The 27,928-nt window shown below is 35.7% G+C and overlaps 4 protein-coding genes and 1 pseudogene across 5 annotated transcripts; all 5 read left to right on the forward strand.

The window, feature by feature from the left end:
* The first annotated feature begins 2,582 nt into the window (after nucleotides 1-2,582).
* Nucleotides 2,583-7,253, forward strand: LOC140958242 (auxin-responsive protein IAA9-like). 2 transcript variants are annotated; one of them, XM_073415623.1, is made up of 6 exons: nucleotides 2,583-2,835; nucleotides 3,765-4,387; nucleotides 4,502-4,728; nucleotides 4,799-4,940; nucleotides 6,665-6,751; nucleotides 6,797-7,253. In XM_073415623.1, the coding sequence occupies exons 2-6, from the start codon at nucleotides 3,798-3,800 to the stop codon at nucleotides 6,813-6,815; spliced, it is 1,065 nt and encodes a 354-aa protein (XP_073271724.1). In that variant the 5' UTR covers nucleotides 2,583-2,835; nucleotides 3,765-3,797; the 3' UTR covers nucleotides 6,816-7,253. The 2 variants fall into 2 exon arrangements, with proteins under 2 accessions (XP_073271724.1, XP_073271725.1); XM_073415624.1 differs by having other exon boundaries at nucleotides 6,665-6,726; nucleotides 6,860-7,253.
* A 670-nt stretch (nucleotides 7,254-7,923) lies between these two features.
* Nucleotides 7,924-10,411, forward strand: LOC140958241 (pentatricopeptide repeat-containing protein At1g71420). Its single transcript, XM_073415622.1, has one exon. The coding sequence runs from the start codon at nucleotides 8,011-8,013 to the stop codon at nucleotides 10,066-10,068; it is 2,058 nt and encodes a 685-aa protein (XP_073271723.1). The 5' UTR covers nucleotides 7,924-8,010; the 3' UTR covers nucleotides 10,069-10,411.
* Nucleotides 10,412-12,319: 1,908 nt separating this feature from the next.
* Nucleotides 12,320-14,775, forward strand: LOC140960555 (COMPASS-like H3K4 histone methylase component WDR5A). Its single transcript, XM_073418860.1, has 2 exons — nucleotides 12,320-13,104; nucleotides 14,329-14,775. The coding sequence occupies exons 1-2, from the start codon at nucleotides 12,409-12,411 to the stop codon at nucleotides 14,620-14,622; spliced, it is 990 nt and encodes a 329-aa protein (XP_073274961.1). The 5' UTR covers nucleotides 12,320-12,408; the 3' UTR covers nucleotides 14,623-14,775.
* A 259-nt stretch (nucleotides 14,776-15,034) lies between these two features.
* On the forward strand, nucleotides 15,035-17,611 carry LOC140958259 (probable hexokinase-like 2 protein; annotated as a pseudogene).
* Nucleotides 17,612-23,228: 5,617 nt separating this feature from the next.
* LOC140958917 (uncharacterized) lies at nucleotides 23,229-27,036 on the forward strand. Its single transcript, XM_073416513.1, has 2 exons — nucleotides 23,229-25,930; nucleotides 26,411-27,036. The coding sequence occupies exons 1-2, from the start codon at nucleotides 23,335-23,337 to the stop codon at nucleotides 26,836-26,838; spliced, it is 3,024 nt and encodes a 1,007-aa protein (XP_073272614.1). The 5' UTR covers nucleotides 23,229-23,334; the 3' UTR covers nucleotides 26,839-27,036.
* Nucleotides 27,037-27,928: the final 892 nt, after the last annotated feature.

Here is a 27,928-nt window from a genome sequence, read left to right on the forward strand (position 1 = left end):
CTTGGGACCCACGTTGGATTCTTTTTACACATATTTGTTGGGAAGTTATCCAAGAGATCACCCCTGTTGACCTCTCATATTTTCATAATTTCGTCGATCAGCAAGACATGGCCTACCTGCCGAGTCGAGCTCCAATTGAAAACTTGAATTGACTCTAATCTCATCGGACAAGCCCATTCCTCAAATGAACTCCTACTCAGATACAACAATATGTAATTCACATAAATAAGGCTCATAAAAATTTAATCTAATATTATCTAAGATTCTGAGAATCTAGATTCCTACCGGAGAAAGATTCTAACTCCGTTAGAATCCTACAAAGACTAGAGTTGTAGCCGTCTAAGAACTCTACTCGCATATATCGTGGCTCTTTTCCTATAAATTACAGGTTCTGATCATTGTATATGCATTCATATATTCACTCATTCTGAACACACATAATACTCTCTCTATTTTCTTATTATCTGACTTGAGCGTCGGAGTACTATGCTAGAACAACCTTTCGGCCCTCTTCTAACGTTCATGTCTGTGCTTCAGATTTGAAAGTCCGACCCGAGCTTCCAATACGAGATCCAACCTCTCAACAAATCTCGCAATTTTCATCAACATTGCATTACATTATATTGTCGTACGCATTATTATATATGTATATATTGTCAAGTGTTTGTTAAATATAAGCTTGAGTATTTTTTTGACTGTCTTCTGCATTAATGCCAACTCGATAAAAAATATTACAAGGTTATAACATTTGTGAATTATAGTTCGAGCCAAATATACATCGCTCGAGTCATCCTAGTTGTGTTAGGATCTAGAGCTAGACAAATAATTGTACAATTAAAGTTGATTCCATAAATAATTCCATATATGTCTCATACATATTCCCCTATAATCGTGAAATTACTGCCCACAAATTTAGAAAAAATCTCATACCTAAAAAGCTATTTTTTCAGAAAAATTGACTTGTTTACGTATCTCCACAACCGGTATGAATATTTGTAGAATTAATTATGTGTGATGTGGTTTGTTGACCATAATGAAAGGGGAATGGGGGAGCAAGCGTGCAAAGTCAATTGGCATCTAATGATTCCCGTGAGAGAAAGCATGAACATTAAAAGTTTCCTCAAAAGATATTATTAATTTAAATAGTATTAGGATAAAATATTAATATTGTATATGGACAAAGAATAACTTATATTTCTATATCCGAGTGGGTGAAGTAGATGTGTTTGATCAATAGTCATGGTTCTATTATTTACCAAAAATTTTTCAGACGAATTTGTCACATAGAGTTGTTCACTGGAATTTATATAACTAATGTAGTTTGCATGCTTCTGTTTTAATTATAAATAAAATAAATTGATTGTTTAAAATTATATAATTGATATTTTGTAATAATACTAATTGTTATAATAAAAAAATCAATTTTCATTACAATGAAATAGTTTGATAGATTAATATTATTATATTGGAAAAGAAGAAGAGTGGATTAGAATAGATGAGTGGTTATGACTTATGAGTGTATGAGTCAGTCACCACCCGGCAAATCAAGTCCAATTATTGCTTTCTTGTCCCCTCGCAAATTATCAATATTTCAACTCCTTTTTTTCCTCTGTCCCCTCTCTCTCTTTTTTTTTTTGCCCCAATAAGTTTCTTATTTTATATTTATATAATATACAAAATTAGTTAATTAAATATTTTTAGGATCTTATTATCTTATTTTGGAAAAAATTATAATTTGTTTTCACACATAACGATGAACTTTCTCTCAATGTATTTCTGGTCGCTCACACGTGTGAAAAAGTTAGAATTAGTTTAAAAATAATAATATATTTATCACCATTTTATAGGGATAACAAAATCAGACACGATACATCAATCCGACACGATTCAATCCAAAAAAATCAGGTTTAGGTTTGGAGTTTTCGGGTTTGGGTCAGGTCGGGTTGGACCCGATAGCTGACTCGGAAAAAATAATCGGGTTGGGTTGGGTTGGATTCGGTTGACCCGAGTTGATCCGAAATTTTTTAATTTTTTTAAAAAATATAGTTAATAAATATTGCATATATTTTTATATATTATAAGTCTGAAAAAATATTTATTGTATATTTATATCATAAATGTTCATAATTTAATATTTATTTTGAATATCTTTTATTTTCTAAACAATTATTTATTTGATTTAGTAAATATATTTTATTTTTCTACGATGAGATTTTCAAATTTAAATCATATATACGAGAGATATTTTGTTATTATGTGTTTAAATTAAAATATTATTTTTTTTGAATTTTATTTAATTTTATTTAATAAAAATTCGAAATCGGGTTAATTGGGTTCAGGTTCGGATTGAGTGTTTTCGAGGTGGCTCGGGTTCAAGTTGAACAATTTTTGAATAGTACTATTAGTCAACTCAACTCAACTCAACCCACTCATCTCACCCAAATTGACACACTTACCATTTTCGCAAGAATCAACAAAACTGTAAAAATAAGTCATAATTTACATATAAACAGAATTAATTATTTTAATCTGATTGTCTTCGAACGGGCGCGATTCACTGACATCGAGAAATCCCAGTCGTTGTTCGGAAGAAAATACAAACGAGGGGCACTTTCGTGATTTAAGTCTGATTCTGGGCTTTAGTTTCTCGGCCGAATAAAAAAACAAATCTCTCCCTCGTGTTTTTGTTAGCTTATTCTGCTGGATTGGAGGGACCTTGAGAAAATCTCTCTGCTTTGCGTTCCCTGCTTTTCGTACAGTTATTCGAAATTCTAGAGCATAATCTGTTTCTAAAGCTGCGTTGTGAGTACTGGCACTTCCATAATCCATTTTCTGGTAAGTAATTTTGTTATTATGCAAATGTAACTTTTCTGTTTTCTTTTTGTTTGATTTGGGTTTGGTGTGCTAAATATTGAGATGAGATCTAGTAATCTTTGGTGTATGGTTTATGTTTGTTCTTAATAACTAGCATGTGTTTGATTTGAACCTGAAATGTGGATCTTCTTTGATTTTTTGTTGGTTTAAGTTTTCTACGCTGTGTAATTTTTTTGGCTGTTTATTTTATTGTCCGTGCTAGTGTTTCGCTTGGCTGTGAGGTTGAGAAGCAAAAAATTTAGCTTAGCGATGAACCAAAAACTATTGAAATTTTGGATTTGAATTCTTTATGTATTAGCGATGAACCAAAAACTATTAGCATATTTAATGAGCAAAAACATATAAATCTGCGAGAAAATTGAAACAAAGGGACGATAAAATTCAATACAGAGGGGAAGCAATGGCCCAGGCAACCAACCCCTCTTACTTGGCCACTGGTTCTGGTAGGTTTTGATATCTGCTGTTTCTATTTTCGTTTTATCTTCAATTTTTCCCGGCAAAAGTTGAAGAGTACTACTTTGATGAAGAGTTTTACATGTCTTCTTTTTAATCTTTCATTGCTATAGTTTTCCCACCTGAATGCAGTTCCTGTTGTTTGTCAAAACAAAATGAGAAGATAACAGTGTATTGCCTTTTTGTTTGCCGACCTTTTTCTGCTTCAGCGTTATGTTTTTATTGAACGGTTTGTTTGAATAGTAAACTTTAATTATTGTTTTTAAAAAGCACTTACTTGAACATTTTCTTGTTTTGAATAAGATACACATGAAACAATTGTTTCCCCGATCCCGGTGGTAAAGTGTCAGGATTTTCTCAGATGATAGTTCCTCGGAGTTAGGTTGATAGGTTTTGAATTAATCAAGTGTGACAACTGAATATTTGTTGTGTTGCAGATTTATAAAACAGCATGTAAAGTTTCGACTTTTATGTCTCCACCATTGTCGGGGGTTGAGGATCAAAGTCGATGTAATGTTTCTTTGATGGCTTCTTCAGCATCAGTTGAATCTATCTCTCAGAATGGCCTGGGGCTAAAAGAGCGCAATTACTTGGGATTGACCGATCGTTCCTCGGTAGACAGCTCTACCATTTCAGATGTAACCCAGGAAACCAAGAAGAATTTAACTATGAAGGCCACAGAGTTGAGGCTTGGTCTTCCTGGATCACAATCCCCTGAACGAGATTCAGGCATTAACCTGAACAGCATGGGGAAGCTTGATGAAAAGCAATTATTTCCCTTGGTTCCATCAAAGGATGGAATCTGCTCATTGTCACAAAAGATAGTTGTTTCTGGGAGTAAAAGAGGATTTTGTGACACTGCAAATGAATTACCAGAATCGAAAAGTTCCTTGTTTGGTGTGGGAAATTGGATGTTCAATTCTGCAGGTTCTGATTCAGGACAATCAAAATTAGCTGGTAATACCGGGACAAATGTCATGTCAGATATACCCGCAAAGGCATCTAAGGAATGCAATAAGAAGGTTATTGACTCTAACACCAACAGTGCACCTGCTGCTAAGTAAGTGCTGAAATTTCATGGGAAAATTTAGGAAATGATTTAAATAATTATGGTTGAATGAGGTAGTTTTATTCTATGGTGCTTGCCTCTGTTATTTTCTATACGGTGTTGCAGGGCACAAGTTGTTGGTTGGCCTCCAATCAGATCTTATAGGAAGAATACTCTGGCCACAACCTTGAAGAACAATGATGAAGTTGATGGTAAACCAGGACCTGGTGCTTTATTTGTCAAGGTCAGCATGGCTACTGCACCTTATCTGAGAAAGGTGGATCTGAGAACATATGCCTCCTATCAAGAACTTTCTACTGGATTGGAGAAAATGTTCGGTTGTTTCACCATAGGTAAGTAGTTTTTTCAGTGTAGGTAATTTCTTTTGTCTTTACAGGTTCTAGGAGAGCATTCTTGTTTCAGGACAATGTGGGTCCACGGGAACCCCAAGTAAGGAGATGCTGAATGAGAGTAAGTTGAAGGATCTTCTGCATGGACCAGATTATGTGCTGACATATGAGGACAAGGATGGTGATTGGATGCTTGTTGGAGATGTGCCATGGGAGTAAGCTTACTTTTCTGCACTTTTATGTACGGAATTTATTGTTTTTTCCGGTTTTTGTTAAATGGAAGATGGATAACACTATAAGTAATCCATATGCTTAACAGTACTGAAATTGGAAAAAGTATCAAGTTGATGCAGTTAGCGAAAAAAAATTGCAGAGTTTTCCTGTGTTTGCTAACTAGACATTCGAGTTTCCCCTAAGAAAAACATGCTACAAAAATGTGATATTTGTCCCAAGGGCCACTGCAACAGGGGACATTTGGAAAAATCCATGTATCCCTGGTGGGTGGACTGCCAGCTGCAGCCCAACCAGCCGCTTCAGCTTCTTTGCTTCTTTTTCTCTTAAAAAAATTATTTATTTATTTATTTTTAATTAAAGTTTCTTTGATATACATGCACCCATGCAAGGCCCATTTCATGCAAGCCCATATTTGTCAAACTTTTGTATTGCTATGTGCTATCATTTTTTTAAAATAAAATTTTAATATTAGATTAATTGTACTATATAATTGTCAAAATATATACATAAATTCAATATTAAATTTAAAATATTAAATTTTTTATATGAAACTAATTAGATTAAAGGTAAATTTAAAAAAGGTATAAATCATTTTATTTAAATGAACTAATAAATGAAGAGTAATTAAATGACAGCTAGACCCATAAATATTTGGTTGGTGGGAAATTTGATAGTGAAATGTGAGATATTTGAGAATGAATGAGGATATTTGATTGATATAGACCAATGGACCTACAAATATTTGGGAGAAATATCCTGACAACTGTGGATGCTCTAATATCCATATGCTATGGAGTTTGTTTTTACATACCTCGTGCTTATTCTTTATTCTCTGTACGTTGGAAAGAACAGATACTTGCCTTCTGCGACTGCTATACTGGTGTTGACTGTTGAATAACGTCCTTAAAAGATAAATATCATTCCCTCACTAGCATAGTAGCATTGCAATGCCTGAGAACTCATGTTCTTCATAAGCCTGCATCCAAATACAACGGTCTTCTTCATAAGCCTGCAACCAAGTACGGTGGTAATTGACTGAGTGTTCACCAATCATAACAATGTTTGATTTTCAGTCGTCAAAATCAATATATTTAAGATAAGTAAATACTGATTGAGAAGTTTGACATCAATCATGAGTATGCTTGTGGCAATTACTACTGCAGTTCATTCATACCAAGGAAACTGTTTTTTTCTGTATACTTTGGGACTCTTCTCTCGATTTAATTGAAGCTCTAACCATAGGCGAGTCTCTTATTATGGGTTTACCAACCTGCAGTTAAAACAAATGCAAGGCCATGAGTTGCAGAATTCACAAGGTTTTCAAAATGTGATTATTTTCACATTTACTTTGTTTGTAAAAAATGATAATTCAATGCATCGATAAGAATCTGAAGGAGACTTGAGACCAAAATCTGCATATAAATGACACAACGATGCATCTTGAAGACATTGTATAGATAGGCGATGGCTAAAATTTTAATTCTCACTGCCGTGTATCTACTTATTTAGCTGCGAAAAATTTAATATTTATCCATGATTTTTTTTTTAAAGAAAAAAAATCTTTCAACTGCAAACTTTTATAAGAATGTGTGATAAATGTCTTGACTGTTGGCATATGTCCAATTTAACTTGCATGAATTGTTCCCATATATGATACAATATGCACCCAATATTCTCATGTAATCGACTACTTTTGCTGTTTTAGGATGTTCATCACTTCTTGCAAGAGGCTCAAAATTATGAAAGGCTCTGATGCTATTGGATTGGGTGAGAAATATTTGTTTCTCTCATCGTTTTTACAAGGGAACAAACCCATTTGAAACTATGGTTTTGTTCTGTTCCACTATGGATGCTGATATCCGCAATCAACAACCGTAAATGAGTTTCATTTTCTCTACAGCTCCCAGGGCCATGGAAAATTCTAAAAGTCGAAACTAGTATCCAACTATCGCCGAGCGCTGCTTTCTGTCTGCACGATTGACGGTAAAATACCCAACATGGCAAACAGAAGAAAGGAGTCGAATGTTTAACTTGATGCAATAATGTGTTCGGTATTGCTTTTATTCTCATGTGTTATTGTGTGCATTATCTCCGACAACTTCATGTTATATTTGTAGTATGTTTTTTTCCTTGGCCTTTTCGTCTGCCCCTTTAGTGTAAAATTGTTTGGAAAACTAAGTTGCATATGCGTGTTGTGTATTAAGTATTAATGAATTTAATGTTTGATGTCGGTTGGAATAATTCACTTGTAAAAATGTCATTAGTAATTAACTGGTCTACTATGTGTTGTCCTATTTTAGCATTTTTTTTCTTGGTGCACGTACGGTACAGAACAGTACATATACGTAGAAACATTAAAATCGGAATGTTTCTAAATTTTATATGGAAGCAGAAATGATGACTAGTTCTATTACTTGAAATAAAAACATAATTATTACATAAGATTTACATATTATGTTATACACACGCAATGTACTAGTGCAATGCCAGTTATTAATTAAGGAAGTGACATGTTTTGATTTACTTAAAATAATTCTATTATTTTAACATTTGCCCCTATTTTTGAAGTACTAATGATTAATGATTATTATTGAAATAAATCAAAATAATCCATCAACTATATTTTATTATTTTTTAAATACATACTTTCTTTGGTAACAATTTTTCAACTTTATTTTGGTGATAACAAATAAAAATATAATTAAAGTATGTAGTTCATATTTTATCCATTATTTTACAAAATATTATAGATTATGAGAACGATTATTTATGACTAGTTTGCAAAAAATATCAGATTAGATTATGGAAAAAACTAGTTTTTATGGCAAATATATATGCATGCGAGACACGCATGTATGTATTAAAAATTAAAATTTGATCTTCGGTATATTAAATTTTTTGTAAAATATAATTTTTTTAATATTATTTTTAAGTTTTGATTTTGTTGTGTTTTACTTAGACTTGACTTTTATCAGACAAGGTCAATAATATAATAGGAATTCATGGTCTGCTGACCATGAACGCCGCTGCTTTTGAAGCTATGAGATTCACATGAAAAGTGTTCTCACACCAATATCCGTCTCTCTCAGCAGGATTCTAAAGACAGCCCACCAATGCCAGGCCCTTCGCCTCCGTGTGCAAGCCCGAAGTCTCACCGGAACGCGACCGTTTGATCTCTACGCCGCCAATCATCTCATCAACAAGAATGCGAAGTGTGGCCGCTTGGATATTGCACACCAACTGTTCAGCCAAATGCCTCACACTAACATTGTTTCTTGGACTGCGCTTATTTCAGGGTACGCCCAGTACGGACACGTGGACGAATGCTTTGGCTTATTTTCTGAGATGTTATTTCATATTAAACCCAATGATTTTGCATATGCGAGCGTGTTTTCGGTTTGTGATTATAAACGCGGTGTTCAAGCACACGGGCTTGCGTTGAAAACAGGTTGTGACGGATTGATTTATGTGGGGAATGCTTTGGTAGGAATGTATTGGAAGAATGGTTCCAATTCAGGTGCTGAGGCTTGTAGGGTGTTCGAAGAAATGGGCATTCGCAATCTTATAACCTATAATTCAATGATTGCAGGTTTTGGAATGCATGGACAAAGTGATAAAGCCATTTCTTTGTTTAAAAGAATGTTTCACGATGGAGTTGATTTTGACCGCGTCACGTTCTTGAGCTTAAATTCTTCGATATGTGGACTTGATAATGTTGTGGGACGCTTGTGTTGCTCGCAATTGCATTGCGTTGGTGTGAAAATAGGGTTGGGACTGGATGTTGGAGTAGCGACTGCTTTAGTAAAAGCTTATTCTACTGTTGGCGGGGACGTTAGTGATTGCCATAAGTTGTTCTTGGAGACAACTTCTTCGCAACGGGATGTTGTTATGTGGACTGGTATCATGACAGCATTTTCCGAGAGGGCTCCAGAAGAAGCTCTTCTCCTTTACAATCAGATGAGTAGGGAGCACTTCCGTCCAGATTGTTACGTTTTTTCCATTTTATTGAAGGCCTGTTCAAATCTCATGACTGAGAGGCATGCCGCAGCCGTGCATTCTCAGGTGATTCGAGTAGGCTTTGTGAACGTTCCAGTGCTCAATAATGCTCTTATTCATGCTTATGCTCGATGTGGTTCTATAGATGACGCGAAGCAAGTATTTCATGAAATGCCACTTAGAGATATCATCTCTTGGAATTCAATGTTGAAGGCTTATGCAATACATGGTGATGCCGAAGCAGCACTAAATTTCTTTGAACAAATGGATGTTGTACCAGATGACACTACCATTGTTGCCCTGCTCTCGTTGTGCAGCCATACTGGGATGGTGAAAGAAGGAACTGAGATGTTTGAAACCATGCTCGAGAAATATGGAGTCGTTCCTCAACTTGATCATTATGCTTGTATGGTTGATATTTTAGGACGAGCTGGACATCTTACAGAAGCCAAAAAGGTCATAACAAATATGCCTATGGAACCGGATTTTGTTGTTTGGAGTGCTTTTCTTGGAGCATGTCGAAAACATGGAGAAACTCGTATGGCCAACTTAGCATCATCAAAGTTAAAGGAGTTAGATCCTGAAAATTCCCTAGGATATGTTATGATCTCCAATATTTATTGCTCAAGCAATAATTTTGATCAAGGAGGTTTAATACGGAATAAAATGAACCGTTTTGGGGTAAGAAAAGAACCAGGTTTGAGCTGGACTGAGGTTGGAAATAGGGTGCACGAGTTTGCATCCGGTGGTCAGCGACACCCTTGGCTAGAAGCGATATGTGTATATTTGGAGGAGCTATTGAGACAACTCAAGAAAATAGGCTACGTTCCTACAACTAGTTTGGTTTTATACGACGTAGAAGAGGAGCATAAAGTGGAGCATCTGTATCACCACAGCGAGAAGTTGGCTTTGGCCTTCTCTTTGATGAATGCAGGTGGGACATTTTCCAATGGGGGCGTTATTAAGATCATGAAAAACATACGAATCTGTATAGACTGTCATAATTTTATGAGAATAGCATCGATATTTGTTCAGAAGGTTATAATTGTAAGAGATGCTAACCGGTTCCATCATTTTAAGGAGGGAGCTTGCTCTTGCAATAACTACTGGTGACCGGATTTGTTTTATAACCCGTCAATGAAATTGGAAGGCCAAGACTTTCAGAGATCATTCGAGGAATGGTTAATGCATATCAAGTTGACTGCATATGTGATCCAACCACCGACTTTGGTCTATTGACTGCCCATCTATATTTTTTTTACGAGGCAGACGTTTGGTCATGTGTGTCCCTATATATGTATCTCACCATCCCGATCGCATTCATTTTGTTAAAAATGTACGATGAATCCAATGTGTTAATCAGGTCGGGTGCAAAAGGTTAATGAGGCTCAACTCTGGCATAGCAAGAGACTGTAGTTACTTGAAGTACAAGTATTGATTCAATAAGTTATTCTTTTACACTCCAACGATTCCAAACCAGCTCTAGTTGTAAAATCCAAGATTTTGTAATCTTGATAATTTTTTTGTAATTTAAGTGTGCAAAGATTATTCAATATTTGGATATCTATCTTATTATTTTATTTAAAACGTAAGATCTGCAAGTTTATGTAAAGTTGTGCGGATAATTATATCGTGTAGAATTTTTTTTGAACTTGAGATAAATAAACAGACTATGATATAAGAAATTAAATAAGGTATTTTTGGATTAAAGAAGGTAAATTTTGAGATATAAATTCAAAGTTGAAAAGATTATACCAGATAGAGATCTAAGGTTGAGATGATATTAATATACATGGATAAAGATCAAGTAAGAGAATAATATGATCCCTAATTTTGAAATCTTGGGGTATTTAATGTATGATTTTCGAAATAGTAGAGATAAGGAAAAATCAACACGATAAAAAAATACAGGCATGAGAAAAACAGATTTTAGGAAAAAATCAGAAGTCCTATTTTTGGGAAAATTTACCGTTAAGTTCGAAATTACCAAAGGACATTTTTTTGGATTTAAGAGTGAAGATTTAATTATACGGGAAAATAAAAGGTCTACCAAATATTGGAAATTAGACAAAAAATTCAAATTTTGCAAGCATGAACAGGATAATATTTCGAATATATATTCAAAGAATGGATGTATGGATTTTGAAATTATCCAGTATCATAGATAAAGAATTATAATTATTCTAGATTTAAAGTTTGATTCAAAAGTTCAAACGAGATGATAATACACGATGAGGATAGTAGTCACCTCTCTATAAATAGAAAAAGCTCTCATTCAGAATTTACACTGAAATTTTCGGGTACATGGAATCCGATCTCTACCGTTTAGAATATGCCTCAATAAGTTTCGATTAACATATCCAAAATTCGACCCAATCCAACGGTTCAATAAGGCGCAATCAATTTTTCAAGATGGTTGATTTTCGCAGTGATGCGCTGCTGCGTTTTCGAAGTATCAGTTGCATGATTCTTCTATGGTTTTTGAATTCTCCATGTTTTCTTGCAGGTCTAAGGTAAGTGGGCTTGTTTTAAATTTAATTTCGGTTATGTATAATTTTCGTTTTCGAAAGTTCGGTCGAGTACAAATTCTTCTTCTACCACCTTCTGGTTACGATTGTCACATGATGTATGTGGGCATTGTGAGGATTCAACTTGATATTTAAGGGAATCTCAAATATATGATATGATACTTACGCGATGGGGATGTAACCGCTATATGACCTCGCCCCTTAGAAGAGTAAAAATTTGGGACTGATATCAGTAAACCATAGAAAGTAGAACAATCTCAGTGTCTAGTCAATGATAATCATATGGTATGAATCATACTATGCATGATATGTGTTTCGAATTTTTATGTATTTTGTTATGTTGTGCTCATTCCATCCCAATACTATGCATGATATGTGCTCATACCATCCCCTTACTCTATCATCCCCAGATAAATCAGAAGAAGAAATAGGGAAAGAAGAATCATACATCAGTTTTGGGACTGATAGTGGACGCATGAAGCATTTTAATTAAGAATATGTTCATGTGAGTTCTAATTAAAGTTATAAACTTTTCCACATATTTTTATCGTTTTTAGAGTTACTATTGTAAAGAAGATTTCATTTTTATGATATAAACTGATTTTGGTTTATACTGTACTACGAAGCTTGTTGTTTAGCAATTATGTTATTGTTGATAACGTCGAGCGTGACACTAAGACCAGATCAAATCGGTTGAAATTCATTTTAATTTGCTAACGTGTTAACGATATATGGATTTAATATTTCAACAATTATTTTATTGTTATCTATAAAAATATAATCGTAATATATAGATTCAAATTCATTCATCTAAATACATCATTAAATTATTGATACTGGATTCAATTCAAAGGTTTTAGATTGGACCGGCCCAAATCGGATTTGATTTCGGTTTGATGGGGTCCGGTTTCACTAGATTGGACTGATGTGGTGTATAAGATGTATAAGCACCAAAAAGCCCCGAATGTCATCAATGGCGGAGGACGCAGCAGTGCCCTTTAAACCCTACTGTCTGAAGCACACTCTGAGCTTCCACAAAAGCGCCGTCGCTAGCGTTAAATTCTCTCCAGACGGCAGTCTCCTCGCCTCCGCGTCCGCCGACAAGACCGCCCGCACCTACCTGGTTTCTTCTCTCTCCACCACCCAGCATGAATTCCATGGCCACGAACTCGGCATCTCCGATCTCGCATTCTCCTCCGACAATCGCTTCCTCGCTACCGCCTCCGACGACTGCACCCTCCGCCTATGGGACGTCACTACTGGGTCCCACATCAAAACCCTAACCGGCCACTCCAACTACGTGTTCTGCGTCAACTTTAACCCACAATCCAACATGCTCGCCTCGGGATCCTTCGATGAAACCGTCCGCATTTGGGATGTTAAGTCTGGGAAATGCTTGAAGGTCCTCCCCGCGCATTCCGACCCTGTAACGGCTGTTGATTTCAATTTGGACGGGACGATTATTGTTTCGAGTAGTTATGACGGGCTTTGCAGGATTTGGGATACCTCCACTGGGCATTGTATGAAGACTCTTATAGACGATGAGCATCCGCCTGTTAGTTTTGTCAAGTTTTCGCCCAACGGGAAATTTATCTTAGTCGGAACTCTGGATAACACTTTGGTTAGCTTCTCTCAATTTCATTTCTTGATATTAATCCTTAATTTATTTAGTTGAGTTCATGACTATATGCTGAATTCTTCTTGATGGAACGAACAGAGTATAACGTGTAAATTTTCAGCTTGGTGAGGACATATAGTTCTTTAAAAATCAGTAGATGGGCACCACTTGTTATAACTTATATTTGAGGCCTGAAACATATTTCGAGTAACTATGCATATTTTTAAGATTTGAGGGAGAGACTGCTAAACATTTAACTCCATCGAGACTGAATTCCTCGAATGATATACAAGTTTTGGTTATAGAGGTGCAAGGTACTTGAATGAAATAAGTTATGGTTTCTCTCTCTGGTTCTATCATGTTTCATGAATATGATGATTTGGTTGGCTGGCATGTGCTCAATTTGATTGTTTAGTGTGTTTCTTTTTCTGAGTTAAGTTTAATTATACCTTGTTCAACTTGAAGTGATCGTCTCAGAATTTATATTTATTAGCTAGGAATTGTGTTATCAAGATAATATTGATATTTAAAGGAGCTCCAAATCTGTCATACAAGTAGATGGTCTAAAACCGAATGATTTGCCAGAATGAGTACTTGGTGAAGAAAAAACATTTTGGCTTGAAGAAAATTTCTACTATTTTGTTACTTTATATGCACCGTCATCTTGCTATACCTCCCAGCTCCCACATAGTAGAAATTTTCTTCAAGCCAAAATGTTTTGTATGCACTATCATCTTGCTATACTTCCCACATGGTACTCAAAATGAACAAGATTTGCTAACTCTTGATTTTAATTCTCTCACATTTGTCACGATCTCTCACGAATCTTATCTGGGTGATAATCTTTATCAATTTTAGAAAATTTAACATATAAAAGGTTCCTATCAGGTTGCCAATTGGTGGTAGCGGTTCAATTTTCTTCGACTGTAGAACCAAAAGTTTTTTTTACCACGGTTTCAGACCCTGTCTGCTTAACGAATATAAATTTATGTTCGCAGATATGTTTATTTTCATGTGAGGTTAAATTTATTTAGAGTTTACAAACAAGCAGGCATGACTTGCTAAATGTTCGATGGTATTCACATCTTTCCCTTGACCGAGAACTTTTAAAATTGTTGCCTAATAAGTAAGATGGAGCGCGCTTTCACTTGGTCTTGTGAATCTGCATTGCATTAGATTGACATTATCGAGTTCTCTCCCATGTAAGATTGAATCATTTGCTTGCAGCGGCTTTGGAACCTGTCCACGGGCAAATTTCTGAAAACATACACGGGCCATGTCAACTCGAAATACTGCATTTCTTCAACATTTTCCATAACAAATGGGAAGTACATTGTTAGTGGATCCGAGGAAAATTGTGTGTACTTGTGGGAGCTCCAGTCCCGGAAAATTGTTCAAAAGCTCGAAGGCCATACAGATGCAGTGGTATCTGTGTCATGCCACCCGACCGAAAATATTATCGCATCTAGCGCTCTTGGGAATGACAAGACGGTCAAGATTTGGACTCAGGAAGAGGATTAATTTAGTTTTGTTGCTTGAATTTTGTAACATAGTTATATCTTGTAATTTAACAACATTCCTGAATGAAGATTACAGAACTGGGCAGTGTTGCAAGATTATAGAGTTCCTGTATGTGTGCACTCAAGCCATTTGCTACAATGGTTATATTCTAACGTCAGCTTTAGAATAATTTAAATCATATTTAAACTACGTGTTCAAATAATCAAAATTTAAGGACGAAATACACGACGTTAAAATGGGATCCAGTCGTAAGCCGTTTACTGAAAAGATTGTTACCATATCACCCCAAAGTCACATTTCTGTTTCAACTTTCATGGCTTTACATAACAAAATGGGATTTGAATCATAATTAGACGTAACTAAAATCCAACTTCGAAATTCCGGGTCTAAAGAACCACCAGCAGCGGTAGAGATGAAGAAGGAAGTGGTGGCGACGGAGGCTGCCATGACTACGGCTGCGGCGGGGGTGGCTCTATTAGTAAGGCATCGGAAGCATCGCAGCGAGTGGCGGTTGAGGCATGCACGACGAATATTTCGAAAGTTCGCGAGGGACTGTGCCACACAAGTTGCGAAGCTTTGACACATCGCCGATGAGCTGGCGTCTGTAATGCAGACGGCACTTGCAGTCGGAATGGATGGCGACAGCAGCCCGCCCTGCCCTGCCCTTGCTCGTCTCTTATCTGGCACCACTTCCCACAGGGTAAAAAAATTTAAAATATTACATTCGAATATTTCAAGAAATTTGATATTCGATTGCATTAATCTTTGACATAAATAATATATATGCGTGACAGGGAAGAAAAAGGAACATATTATGGCATTAACCTGCGGGGAACAAATTTTGTAATGTTGCGAGCCAAATTAGACGACAAGAATGAGCCAGTATCTGAACTGCAACGCCCAGAGGTTCAAATTCCTTCTTCTGTAATGGCGGATACCAATTCTAGCAAGGTGCGTCATGTCTCGATGTGTTAAATATATAAAAACTGTCGAGCATAAAAAAATAAGCTTAAACACTAATGGAACACTTGATCCTCATTTAATTTATTAAAGTTAAATTATCAGGAACTACTAGATTTCATCTCCCTTGAACTGGCTAAATTCGTTTCGATGCATCATGCATGCAAATGAAGGTGAGGCAAGATCAAGAGAACATAAACTGGGATTTACAGTGTCGTTTCCGGCAGATCAAGCTGCCTCATTCACCTCTAAAATCAACTTCGAATCGAAAGATTTGTCAGTCGACGCCACCGTTGAGTACTCTAATTAAACCGATTCGATTATTGCAATGATACGATCACGTAATGTAAGTTTGCCCGCGTATAAATCAGGTTGGCAGGGAATTGAGAGACCAAATCAACATGTCCTTGGAAAAGAACAGTTTAAACATGCAAGTTTTTGCACTCGTAAGTTATACATTCAATTGTGGATTCATTTCAGCTTCATTATAAATATTCGAGTAAAATAGTTGATCATGGAAAGTGGAATGTAGGTTGATACAATTGGAAATTTGGCTGGAGGAAGATATTACAGAAAAAAAAGTGTTGCTGCTGTGAGTTTAGGCATGGCAAGTGATGTTTCTTACAGTGAATCACCCCAACAGGCCTCAAAACTCCTAGCACAGCCACCAAATTCTTCGGAAACGGTACGCAAATATGGAACCACCAATACCCAACTGTATTCAGATTGAGTGAGCTTTATTCTTGGCAGGTTGTTAACATGCAATGGGGAAACTACACGTCCTCCCATCTTCCATTGACAGAGTTCGATGCCTCCTTGGATGTTGAAAGCACGAATCCGGGACACCAGGTAATATTAATTTAGGAGTTGAATTTTCTGAAATCAACTTCAATATAATTTAATGTTTTGTCATTAATATATACTTGAATTCTTGGTATGTTTTCCAGATTTTTGAGAAGCTTATTTCTGGCATGTACTTGGGAGAGATTGTTAGGAGAGTATTATTGAAGATGGCTCGGGAAACTGCTTTATTCGTAGACTGTGTGCCACCTAAACTTGCCATCCCTTTACTTGTTAAAGTAATTAAGAGACTAATATGTACATCTGATTATTATTGAACTCTAATATTTTTGGGTTGAGACTTCAGATTTTAGAAATATATATAAAAATGAAACTCGGGATTTCTTCATTTATCTGTGTTCAGGGTCCCCAGATATGGCTGCATAGCACCAAGATACATCTGAGGATTATGAAGGAGTGAATGAGAAGCTGAAGGAAGTCTTCGAGGTGATGTATGATCTATGTTACATTCCTTAGTTTCTTGAATTGTTATTTGATTAAAGGGGTTGCAATCGCCAATCGAGCCGAGCAAAATGTCGAGGTATAACCTATATATCTCGAAAATATACGCTCGGAATGATATGGGATTTTGTGGGATATAGGATGAGAAACCAGTTTCACCAAAAGCTCGAGATCATTGAAAAAAACATGTTGATAATATTTATATATACTTTTAACACTTATGAGGTGGTTTCAGATAAACAATTCAATTCCGATGGCTAGAGAAATAGTAGCAGAGGTATGCGACGTTGTAGTTGAATGTGGAGCTCGATTGGTCGGAGCTGGAATAGTCGGAGTCGTTAAGAAACTGGGTAGACTCGCAAACAAGAGGAGCGTGATAACGATTGAAGGAGGGCTATTCGAGCATTACCGTATATTCCAAAACTATCTGCACAGCAGTGTGTGGGAAATGCTGGGAAGCGAGCTTTCAAATAATGTGATCATTGAGCACTCGCACGGTGCTTCTGGGACTGGCTCTATCTTCTTGGCTGCTGCACAAACACAATATATTGCACACCCCTGATATATATGTTATATATATCTTCTTCTTTTTTGGAGCTAGTTTAGTGATCATTGATATCTCATGAACATTTGTCTCCTCGAGTATTCTAGGTAACATACTTGGATTGACAACAGTAAACACTTGATTCGACATTGAAGTGACTGGGCATCGAGTTTCATCAGTCTGATAATTTCTCAAAAGGTTGTCTTTGTTCCACAACCTGCTTATTTGGACACAGAAGATTGATTCGTCTTAACCGGTTAGATTGTTGTGCTTCCAAAGTCTCATTCAAGAATTGCTTCAAGGTCATGATCATCATCCTTCCCATGTCCTCAAATTTCTCACCTATTATTCATTACCTCCAACTTAGAGCAGGGACTTACTTGCATGTCCCCATCTCTCAGCATATTATCCTCAAATCGATTCACAATTTCCTGGGCTTATTTTCTCCCACTGGACGTGCCAATTTGTTTTCCAAGAAAATTTGAAGGCGTGTCAAATGTCACTTTTGACACCCATTTTTTTGGGTGAGATTGGATATGACTTTTAATCAAACCATGCAGGTTTCAATTTGGTTGATGATCATGACTTATTTGATTATGACAAAACAATAAAACCGAAAGAAATGCTGAAATAACTAAAAAATAATAGAAAGAAACCCCACCCTCAAAACGACATGAATATATAATTATGCCATTAAGGATGGACTTTTAACATATTTTTACAACCTAAGACTCACAAATATGAACAAAGGATTAACTTGCAAACGAAAATGGAATGCTAACTATGAAAGCAACAGGATATGCAAACTAACTGTTGAAAATAAAATGAAAATAGCATGAGCAAAACTAAATTGGAAATATTGCAGAATTTTGTGGGTGAGTTGTCTCCTTCTTTCCTTGAATCTCTTTCATTTTGTTCGATCTCTCAAACTGATCCATTCGACTTTTCCCCACGTTCTGTTAACTGTTCCATTCAAAATCTGATAATCCCGATTATTCTATTGGGCCTGAAGTCCACTTGGTCTTTAACTCGGGCTTATATTAAATTTGGCTACAACAAAAATATTTCTATATTAAAAAAAAATAGTTTTTTTCAATACTAAATTAACAAATTTTATTACATGAATTTTTTATATCAATGTAGTAGGTTTATTAAATAATAATAATATTAATAATAATAATAATAAGTAAATATGTGACCTAGGTTTATATTAACATAAATAATAGAGACGATTTCTGACAGGGATTGATTAGTCATTTTCTTGGCTTCGCACTTATTAGGCAAAAAAGTAGTTCAGTTCTCACTCTCAGTCTGTCGTTCGCCTGCTTGGTCCCGTATATCATGCCACGAATGGGATGGAGCAATGAGGTCATTATTGTCTTTTCATTGGAAGTAATCAAAGGGGGTAAATTGATAATACGGCTAATAACAGCAAATTTTAAAAGTTTAAATTTGGTGCTGTAAAAGCGGCATCACTCATGCAAATCCACATCAGTCAAACCTTTTGTTTGACCCGTGACTTTATCAAAAAACAAACCAATTCTTTTATTAAAAAAATAAAAAAAAATCTGTTTAAAATTAATACAATCTGGAATTCAATTTTCTAAATTTCATAAAATAATACATGTATGTATTTTTTAAAAAATTAATGTACATAGGTTTTCACGCATTTTTAAATGTTTCAGAGTTTTCTTGGATTTATTTAGTACCAGTTTACTTGGTATATTTCGACAACCTTCCAACAAGCATTTTCAGTCTTCAACTATCTTAAAGAGTAACTTCTCAAAGTAGAGATTAGAATTTTCTCCGCGCAATCGAGCCAGTAAAGAAAATCTGAAATGAAGACGGAGATTTTTTATTTTTTCGGGTTTGAGTTTGGAGATTTTTTTAAATCTTCAAAATAGTTCAGGACAAGTATAGGGATATAATCCTCATCTCCAAACACGTTCCGAAAATAATATGAATAATAATATTATTATTATTAACATTATTTTAAAAAAATATTAATAATAATGTTATTATTAATATTGATATTCATTTAATAATAATATAATAATATGTTCGGGTTTGAGGATTCTTCGAACTCGTCCTATTAATATTTTTGAAACGGAGATAATGTTTTGGTCTTCGCTGATCGAACCTAAAAAAAGGGGATAGGATGGGTATGAAATTCGGGGACATGGATGAAGATGAGGATGAGAAACATGCTCTTGCCATACTTCGTTGTCATTTATATTTCAAATATTAGTTTCTTAATAAGTATCTAATATTAATATTATAATTAATAATAAAATAATAATAAGAAGTTTGGATTCGGAGATTCCTTGAACACATTTCCGCCTTGTACGATTAATATTTTTGAAACGAAGATAGGGATTGGATCCCTAGGCTCGTGTTCGAGATTCTCCGGACCTGAAAAAGCGGGTATCAGGCGGGTACGGAATTCGAGGATAAAGATGAGGATGACAAACTCGTCTACGTCCCGCCCTACCCCATTGTTATCCTTATTTCGGACATTTGTTATTTAATAGTATCTCACTTGTGCGATACACGAAGTATTAAAATTATGAATTTTTAAAATACTTAAAAATTTTGATATAATGAATATATTTAATTGTTGTTAAAAAAAATTTATATCATTTGATATCATATTCAAATATGGATAACAATCATGCCATCGAATTAGATTATTTATCATTGCATTTAATACATTGATTGAGTATAATTCTCACTAATAAAAAGAATAGAAAAATGTGTTTAAAAATCATATATTATTTGTATATCAAAATTTTAAATAATAAATAAATATTTTTCAAATAATAATAATTTATTATATGAAAGTTTTGACAAATTATGGACCTGGGAGAGCCGCCGACTTGACTGTATATGGTTTCATTCCGTGTGCTCGGGGTAGAATTTGTGTGCTCGGGGTAGAAGTTTTGTATAAATGTATCGCGATGCTATTGCTATTAAGTATTTTTATTTAAGATCTTGGTAAACAACTATTTGTAACTTGACATAGGGTTTTAAAAAATCAAAACATCTCAAGATAGATAGACTCAAAGGAATTGAAGGGGGTCCCCGCACAATCGGTGGAGCATGTGGTTTAATTCGATGCAAAGCAAAGACCTTACCAGGGCTTCACATGCCGCGAATTCTCTTGAAAGAGAGGGGTGCCTTCGGAAACGCAGACAGAGGTGGTGCATGCCGTAAGGTGTTGGTTTAAGTCCCGCAATGAGCGCAACCCTCGTGTTTAGTTGCCATCGTTGAGTTTGGAACCCTGAACAGACTGCCGGTGATAAGCCCGAGGAAGGTGAGGATGACGTCAAGTCATCATGCCCCTTATATATTGGGCGACACACTTGTTAAAAATTAAATTATTTTGTAACATTTTAAAAAATATTTATATTAAAGTTTTAATAAAATAATAATAATAATAATAATAATAATAATAATAATAATGATAATAATATCGATGCATGGACAAATAATATACCAAGAATTCACGATAACATTCTTCACTAAAAAGTTAAAACCATAATATTATATAAAAATTTTATAGCTCATTTAATATTTTAGAGAGTACAAAGAAATAAATATGTAAAAGTTACAAAAAAAAACCAAAAACAACAATCGAAAATAAATAAAATGACATGATCAATGTAATCATTTAAAAAAAATGTAATTTAGAACTAACATTTTAAAATATAATTAGGTTATGATCAAACGCTAATCAATAGACTAAAAGTTATAGTTATTAGCCAAGACACAATTTTATTTTATTACTCTTGTGACACTCCATGATGCACCTATTTTTCATGTATTATCTCATGCTTCAACAAAAAATTTTGTTTAGATCATTTTTTGGACGCCAAATTTTTAAAAAGCATGGGATGAAATATAAAAAAAGAAAAAAAGAAAAAAAAAATAAAGCATCACTTGATAGGAAAATTTTGAAATAAAAAATAAATTAAGACGAGCTAATAAAAATTAGTTTAATTAATAATTTTTTATTTTATTTCACACATATTTTCATATTTATGGATAATTAAAATTTTAGTTATAATTTTTTTAATAACTAAAGTTCTTGATAACATATATAAGGAACCAAGACTACTAATAAATGTATAAAAAAACAATTAATTGTAACGATATTATTATCTAATTATACTAAAAAATAAATGTGAAGAGTACATTTAACAAATAATAGAATGTAAATATGGTTTTACTATCGAGAAATTGGCCTTCAGTCCCCAGCCGTCGATTTTTTTTGTGTTCAGTCCCTGGATACTTTTTTAGTACCACATTTCCACATTAAGTGTATCACATTTTCACATGAAGTATACCACATTTTGTATGACATAGTACCACAATTTTGTGGGTAGGGAGTGAACTCAAAGAAATATTTTGATTGAGGATTTTTCACCAACTTCTCCTTCTCCTATATATGTACAAATTATGTAAAAATATAATCGTATGATCATAATTTTATTATTTATAAAATGAAGAAAGCAAAAATACAAAGAACAAAAAGATGATTCCCTAGACAAACTTCAGATAATGAAAATCCGTTCAATCTTTTTCCTGAACGTACTCCAGATATTCAAAATCTTCTTGCCCTAATATTCCCCGAACCACAATCCCGTGTAAAAGACAAACTAATGTCAATTAATGTTTTTTTTTTAAAAAAAAGCCCTTTTTAGTCACTACAATTATAATTATTATTTTTACCCCGAAGAATAATCTTTTTTATTATTTATATTTAAATATTATATTTTTTCTAAACCGATACTCGTTAATTTTATATTTTACAAAACAAAGCACCATTTCTCCATATAAAAAATATTATATACAAGTTTTGTGAAAAATTTACATAATTCATAATAGTTAGTGTACTTTTTTTTTAAAAAGATTATTATAATTTAGAATATAAGATTAACCAACAGGCAATAATAACTACACTGACACATGGTAAATCACTAAATCATGAGGAGATTTGTGTGAGCGCATGAGTTCGAATCATATTGACACATTGCAAGTTATACTTACAGCGGGTGGAAGGCAAAATCTACGTTATATGTTGAGGTTGTGCTAACGGCTCGGCCTATAGTTTACATGATACAGATGTCTTCGAGTTTGGGATGCGATATCGAGTTTAAGATCTAATTATTTTAAACTTCTTTCCCAACTATAAAAAATATAAAAACTGTAATAAGATCAAATTTATCGGGGTTAGACTTGGCTACGGTTCGGGTTTGACATGGACCCGAACCGGACCCTAGCTGTTGCCAACGGATCGGTCTATTGGGTCAACGTGTTTGACCTTGAACCGTGACCTTAAACGCTCATATAGGGATCGGTTACGAGTTTCAGATCTAGAACTCGTTTAACCGACATGTTGATGATATATGTTTTTTATTTGTTTGAAATAAAATAGATGAATGTCTTATTCTGTATCATAACCGTTATTTAGGAATTTAATTAATCGGGGTTTGTGTTGGAGGAAGCTCACTTCTTTGTAAGATTGTGTAGAGTTGTTGCTAGCATGTATAAAATATAATGATTCAAAATTGATTTGAATATGTTAGATTTATTAGAATATATTGATGTCATGTAATCAAATTAAAATTGGACGTTGTATATGGTAGGAGGTAATTTTAGTATAAATAATATATTTTGGATTTTAAATTAAAAATATACATAAAGAGATAATGTAGGTAGACACAGATATCAGCAATTAAAAAAAAAAATATAGTAAATTAAAAAGAAAGACTTTATTTAAAGCTTAGAAATGCTTAAATCTAAAACCAAACTCCCCCCCATGTTCTCATCCTCCTCCAGCTCCACTCCCTAAAGTAACACTGAATAAAACGACAAAATTCAAAGGCTGAGACACAACACACAAAATGCGTTTTCTCCTACTCTTCTTCCTCATCCTCCATCTCCATCTCCGCCACTCCGCCGCCTCTAGGAGGCCGAGGTTGCCAGAGTTCCGCGTTCTCCTCTCCATAAAAGCTTCGATCACCGAAGACCCACAATCCGCCTTAGCCTCATGGAACGCCACCACCAGCCACTGCACATGGAAGGGCGTCACCTGCGACTCCTCCACCCGTCGAGTGACTGCCCTCGACATATCGAATCTTAGCCTTGTCGGCACGCTTTCTGCAGACGTTGGCCAACTCCGGTTTCTCTATAACCTCTCTGTTGCCGCTAACGGCCTATTTGGTCCAGTTCCTCCACAAATCGGTGACATTGTTAGCCTGCGTTATCTTAATCTCTCTAACAATGTCTTCAGTGACAGCTTTCCCACTCATCTATACGGTCTGAAAAATCTCCGGGTCCTCGACCTTTATAACAATAACATGACGGGGGAATTCCCTTCGCAAGCCTTTTTACTTACCGAACTTCGCCATTTGCATCTTGGAGGAAACTTCTTTACTGGGGAAATTCCACCGGAGTTTGGTTCTTTTCCACATCTGGAATACCTCGCCGTTTCGGGGAATGAATTAACGGGGAGTGTTCCACCTGAGTTAGGGAAAATGTCTCAGCTGAAAGAGCTGTACATTGGGTATTTCAACGCGTTTTCAGGTGGGATACCGAAAGAGATTGGGAATTTGTCCAACTTGATAAGGTTTGATGCTGCCAACTGTGGGCTTTCCGGTGAGATTCCGGCGGAGATCGGAAATTTACTGACTTTGGACACCCTTTTTCTCCAGGTGAATGGGTTTTCCGGGCCTTTGACTTCGGAGCTTGGGAACCTGAAAAGTCTGAAATCCATGGATCTTTCAAACAACGTTTTCTCTGGCGAGATACCACTCTCATTTTCGCAGCTTAAAAACTTGACCCTCTTAAACCTTTTCAGGAATAAGCTCACCGGCTCTATTCTTGATTTCATCTGCGAGTTACCGGAGCTTCAGGTGTTGCAGTTGTGGGAGAACAATTTCACGGGAAGTATTCCCCAGAATCTTGGGATTAATGGTAATCTGCAAGAAGTAGATGTTAGTTCAAACAAGTTGACCGGAAATTTACCATTGAACTTGTGTAATGGTAAACAGCTACACACGTTGATTACTCTTGGAAACTCCTTGTTTGGCCCGATTCCTGAATCATTAGGTCAGTGCGACTCATTGAATCGGGTACGCATGGGCGACAACTTTCTCAATGGCTCCATTCCGAAAGGGCTGTTCAGTTTGCCTCAGCTAACTCAAATCGAGCTTCAGAATAATCTTCTCTCTGGTTCATTTCCAGAGACTAATGTGACATCCACTACTCTGGGCCAGATTAGTCTTTCCAACAATCACCTAACAGGGCCGTTGCCACCGAGTATTGGTAATTTTGTGGCTGTACAGAAGCTTCTGCTCGATGGTAATACTTTCTCAGGGAGCATACCATCTGACATAGGGAAGTTACAGCAGCTGTCAAAATTGGATTTCAGCCACAACGAATTTGCGGGCCCAATTTCGCCTGAGATAAGCTCGTGCAAGCTGCTAACTTTCGTTGATCTTAGCCGGAATCAAATCTCCGGTGAGATTCCGGCTGAGATAACTGGTTTGAGGATTTTGAACTACTTGAATTTTTCTCGAAACAAATTGGTGGGCAGCATCCCCTCTTCAATTGCTAGTATGCAGAGCTTAACATCTGTTGATTTTTCGTATAATAATCTGTCTGGTTTGGTTCCCAATACTGGTCAGTTTAGTTACTTTAACTACACTTCGTTTTTGGGCAATCCCAATCTTTGCGGACACTATCTGGGGCCTTGTAAAGGTGGTGTTTCTGATGGGGTTGAAAGACCTCATGAGAAAGGGACTTTGTCTCCATCGATGAAGCTTTTACTTGTTATCGGATTGCTAGTCTGTTCCATTATATTTGCCGTGGCAGCTATAGTTAAGGCTCGATCCTTAAAGAAAGCGAGCGACTCGCGTGCCTGGAAGCTTACCGCCTTCCAAAGATTGGATTTCAGTTGTGATGATGTCTTAGATTGTCTGAAAGAAGATAATATAATAGGGAAGGGTGGTGCCGGAATAGTTTACAAGGGAGTCATGCCCGATGGTGAACAGGTGGCTGTTAAAAGATTGCCCGTGATGAGTCGTGGTTCGTCCCATGATCATGGGTTCAATGCTGAGATACAGACTCTAGGGAGAATCAGGCATAGGCACATTGTTAGATTGTTGGGGTTCTGTTCAAATCATGAAACTAATCTTTTGGTTTACGAGTACATGCCTAATGGAAGCTTGGGAGAAGTGCTTCATGGCAAGAAAGGAGGTCATTTACTTTGGGATACACGGTATACGATAGCGGTGGAGGCTGCAAAGGGCCTCTGCTATCTTCATCATGACTGCTCACCTTTGATCATTCACCGCGATGTTAAATCGAACAATATCCTTCTTGATTCCAATTTCGAAGCCCATGTAGCTGATTTTGGACTAGCCAAGTTCTTGCAAGATTCGGGATCTTCCGAGTGCATGTCAGCTATTGCTGGCTCTTATGGATATATTGCTCCAGGTATTAATACAATTCAAACTAAATAATTACTGATATTATGGCTTTTGTTAATGATGTATTGATCCTAACGTTTTTTGTGTGGTTACAATCTTAAGTTGGGATCTATTAGTAAGTCATTATGGTCTGAATTGACTTATGGCCTTATGGGGATTCATTTAACATGATACTAACATGATTTCAGTCTCTTTCAATGTGGTATGTATTCAACCACCTTTGGAAAAATAGTTTGAGATGTATATTAATCAGTCTACTTTGACTGAAAAATATTAATGATAGGATGGTCACCAATAAAATGACAGTAAACAACTTAGGTTCTATTTTGGTTGGAAAATTTACAAATTTTATAGCATCCTTGAATTGCAAACTCTCTGGCTAAATTTCCCGCCATATAATTTACGTCCCTATCTAAGTGTTACTAACTTTCTGGCCTCGTTTGTGTTTAACAATCTTGGTAGATTAATTAATATCATGATATTTTAGAGTATGCATACACACTCAAGGTCGACGAGAAGAGCGATGTATACAGCTTCGGTGTGGTTCTCTTGGAACTTGTATCCGGAAGAAAGCCGGTGGGGGAGTTCGGCGATGGAGTAGACATTGTTCAATGGGTAAGAAAAATGACTAATGGAAACAAGGAAGGAGTACTCAAGGTTCTGGATACAAGACTCCCGACTGTCCCCCTCCACGAGGTGATGCATGTTTTCTACGTAGCCATGCTTTGCGTGGAAGAACAGGCAGTTGAGCGCCCCACCATGCGAGAGGTGGTGCAAATACTCACCGAGCTTCCAAAGTCGCCTAGCTCCAAGCTCGGGGATGAGGCATCAGGTGTCGAATCCGACACGGCAGACGCAAAGAGCCATGAACCTCAGCCAACTCAATCACCACCACCAGATCTTCTCAGCATATGACGCTTGCTCTCTAATGGATTTGCAAGTGAATTTCTTTCCCTCTTGGCCATTTTCAAATTGGAGTAGCTTCAAAATTTGGGGTTTTGTTTATTTCCTAAGTTTATCAATTTTTCTTGTTTCCCTTTAAGGGTTGGGTACTAGCATGGTAGCATTTACTTTAATGTCATGATTTTGGTGGTAATGTCCTCCTTTTCATAATTTGTGTACAAAAATATTGGTGGTGGGCCTTTTGCAAATCTAAGCCTAAATTATCTTTACTGGCCTGTACTTAATTTTCTATCTTATTTTGCAAAGTGGGTGACAAATGAAATATCAATGGCCCATATCCCATCACTCATCATGTTAGCTATAGAAATTAGTAGACTCAACCAAAAACCAAATATATATATATATATATATATATTTGGTTATTNCTATCATCATTATTATAATTTATAGGTGTTTGGTTTATAGATACGTGTGTTTAAAAATGAACAATTAGCCTAGAAAAGGGTGACTGACTTATATTGAGCAATGTGCAATTTGTTCCAATTACCAAGAAAAGAGGCGTGAGATTCAACTTGAAAACCACAATGCGATTTTGCAAAGAATCAGGATTCAGAATGAGAAATGAATGCAAGTGAAGAAGCATACATGAGTCCAAGACACTAACTCTTCTGCATTTGCCTTAAAGTGAAGTCAAGAGTTCTCTCTCCATTAAATGTGGGAGTAATTAATAATTATTGTCAACATATAATATCAAAATATTAACCTTAGGATAAAGGAATGGACCATTTATAATTTTGTCCATTTGGTTTTATTTCCGGGAAAAATTTCTTCAAATGGGGTATTAGAACATGTGCCTCTCTAGATTTCAAAGCTTTAAACAAAGGCTCCATTGATTGGAGTGGAGCTACACTTGCATCCCAATATTTCAATTATTATATCACAATTCACATAGGGAGCAATTATTGCTCTGTTAAAAACAATTATATATTCTCCTAAAAAGGATAATTATATGATTTAAAAAAACATCAAAATGGTAAAAAAAAAATTTTGAGAAGTAATTAGTTTTTTTATGATCGGCCGAATAAAATGGAGAAGTAGTAAG

Source organism: Primulina huaijiensis, chromosome 15 (assembly GCF_012295235.1).
Source record: "Primulina huaijiensis isolate GDHJ02 chromosome 15, ASM1229523v2, whole genome shotgun sequence".
Taxonomy (NCBI): domain Eukaryota; kingdom Viridiplantae; phylum Streptophyta; class Magnoliopsida; order Lamiales; family Gesneriaceae; genus Primulina; species Primulina huaijiensis.

Coding starts and splice junctions, on each gene's coding strand:
- LOC140958917 (XM_073416513.1), top strand. CDS start 23,335: ATGCGTTTTCTCCTACTCTTCTTCCTCATCCTCCATCTCCATCTCCGC. Junction 25,931..26,410: donor TTATGGATATATTGCTCCAG/GTATTAATACAA, acceptor ATGATATTTTAG/AGTATGCATACACACTCAAG.
- LOC140960555 (XM_073418860.1), top strand. CDS start 12,409: ATGTGGTGTATAAGATGTATAAGCACCAAAAAGCCCCGAATGTCATCA. Junction 13,105..14,328: donor GAACTCTGGATAACACTTTG/GTTAGCTTCTCT, acceptor ATTTGCTTGCAG/CGGCTTTGGAACCTGTCCAC.
- LOC140958242 (XM_073415623.1), top strand. CDS start 3,798: ATGTCTCCACCATTGTCGGGGGTTGAGGATCAAAGTCGATGTAATGTT. Junction 4,729..4,798: donor GTTCGGTTGTTTCACCATAG/GTAAGTAGTTTT, acceptor TTCTTGTTTCAG/GACAATGTGGGTCCACGGGA. Junction 4,941..6,664: donor GTTGGAGATGTGCCATGGGA/GTAAGCTTACTT, acceptor TTGCTGTTTTAG/GATGTTCATCACTTCTTGCA.
- LOC140958241 (XM_073415622.1), top strand. CDS start 8,011: ATGAAAAGTGTTCTCACACCAATATCCGTCTCTCTCAGCAGGATTCTA.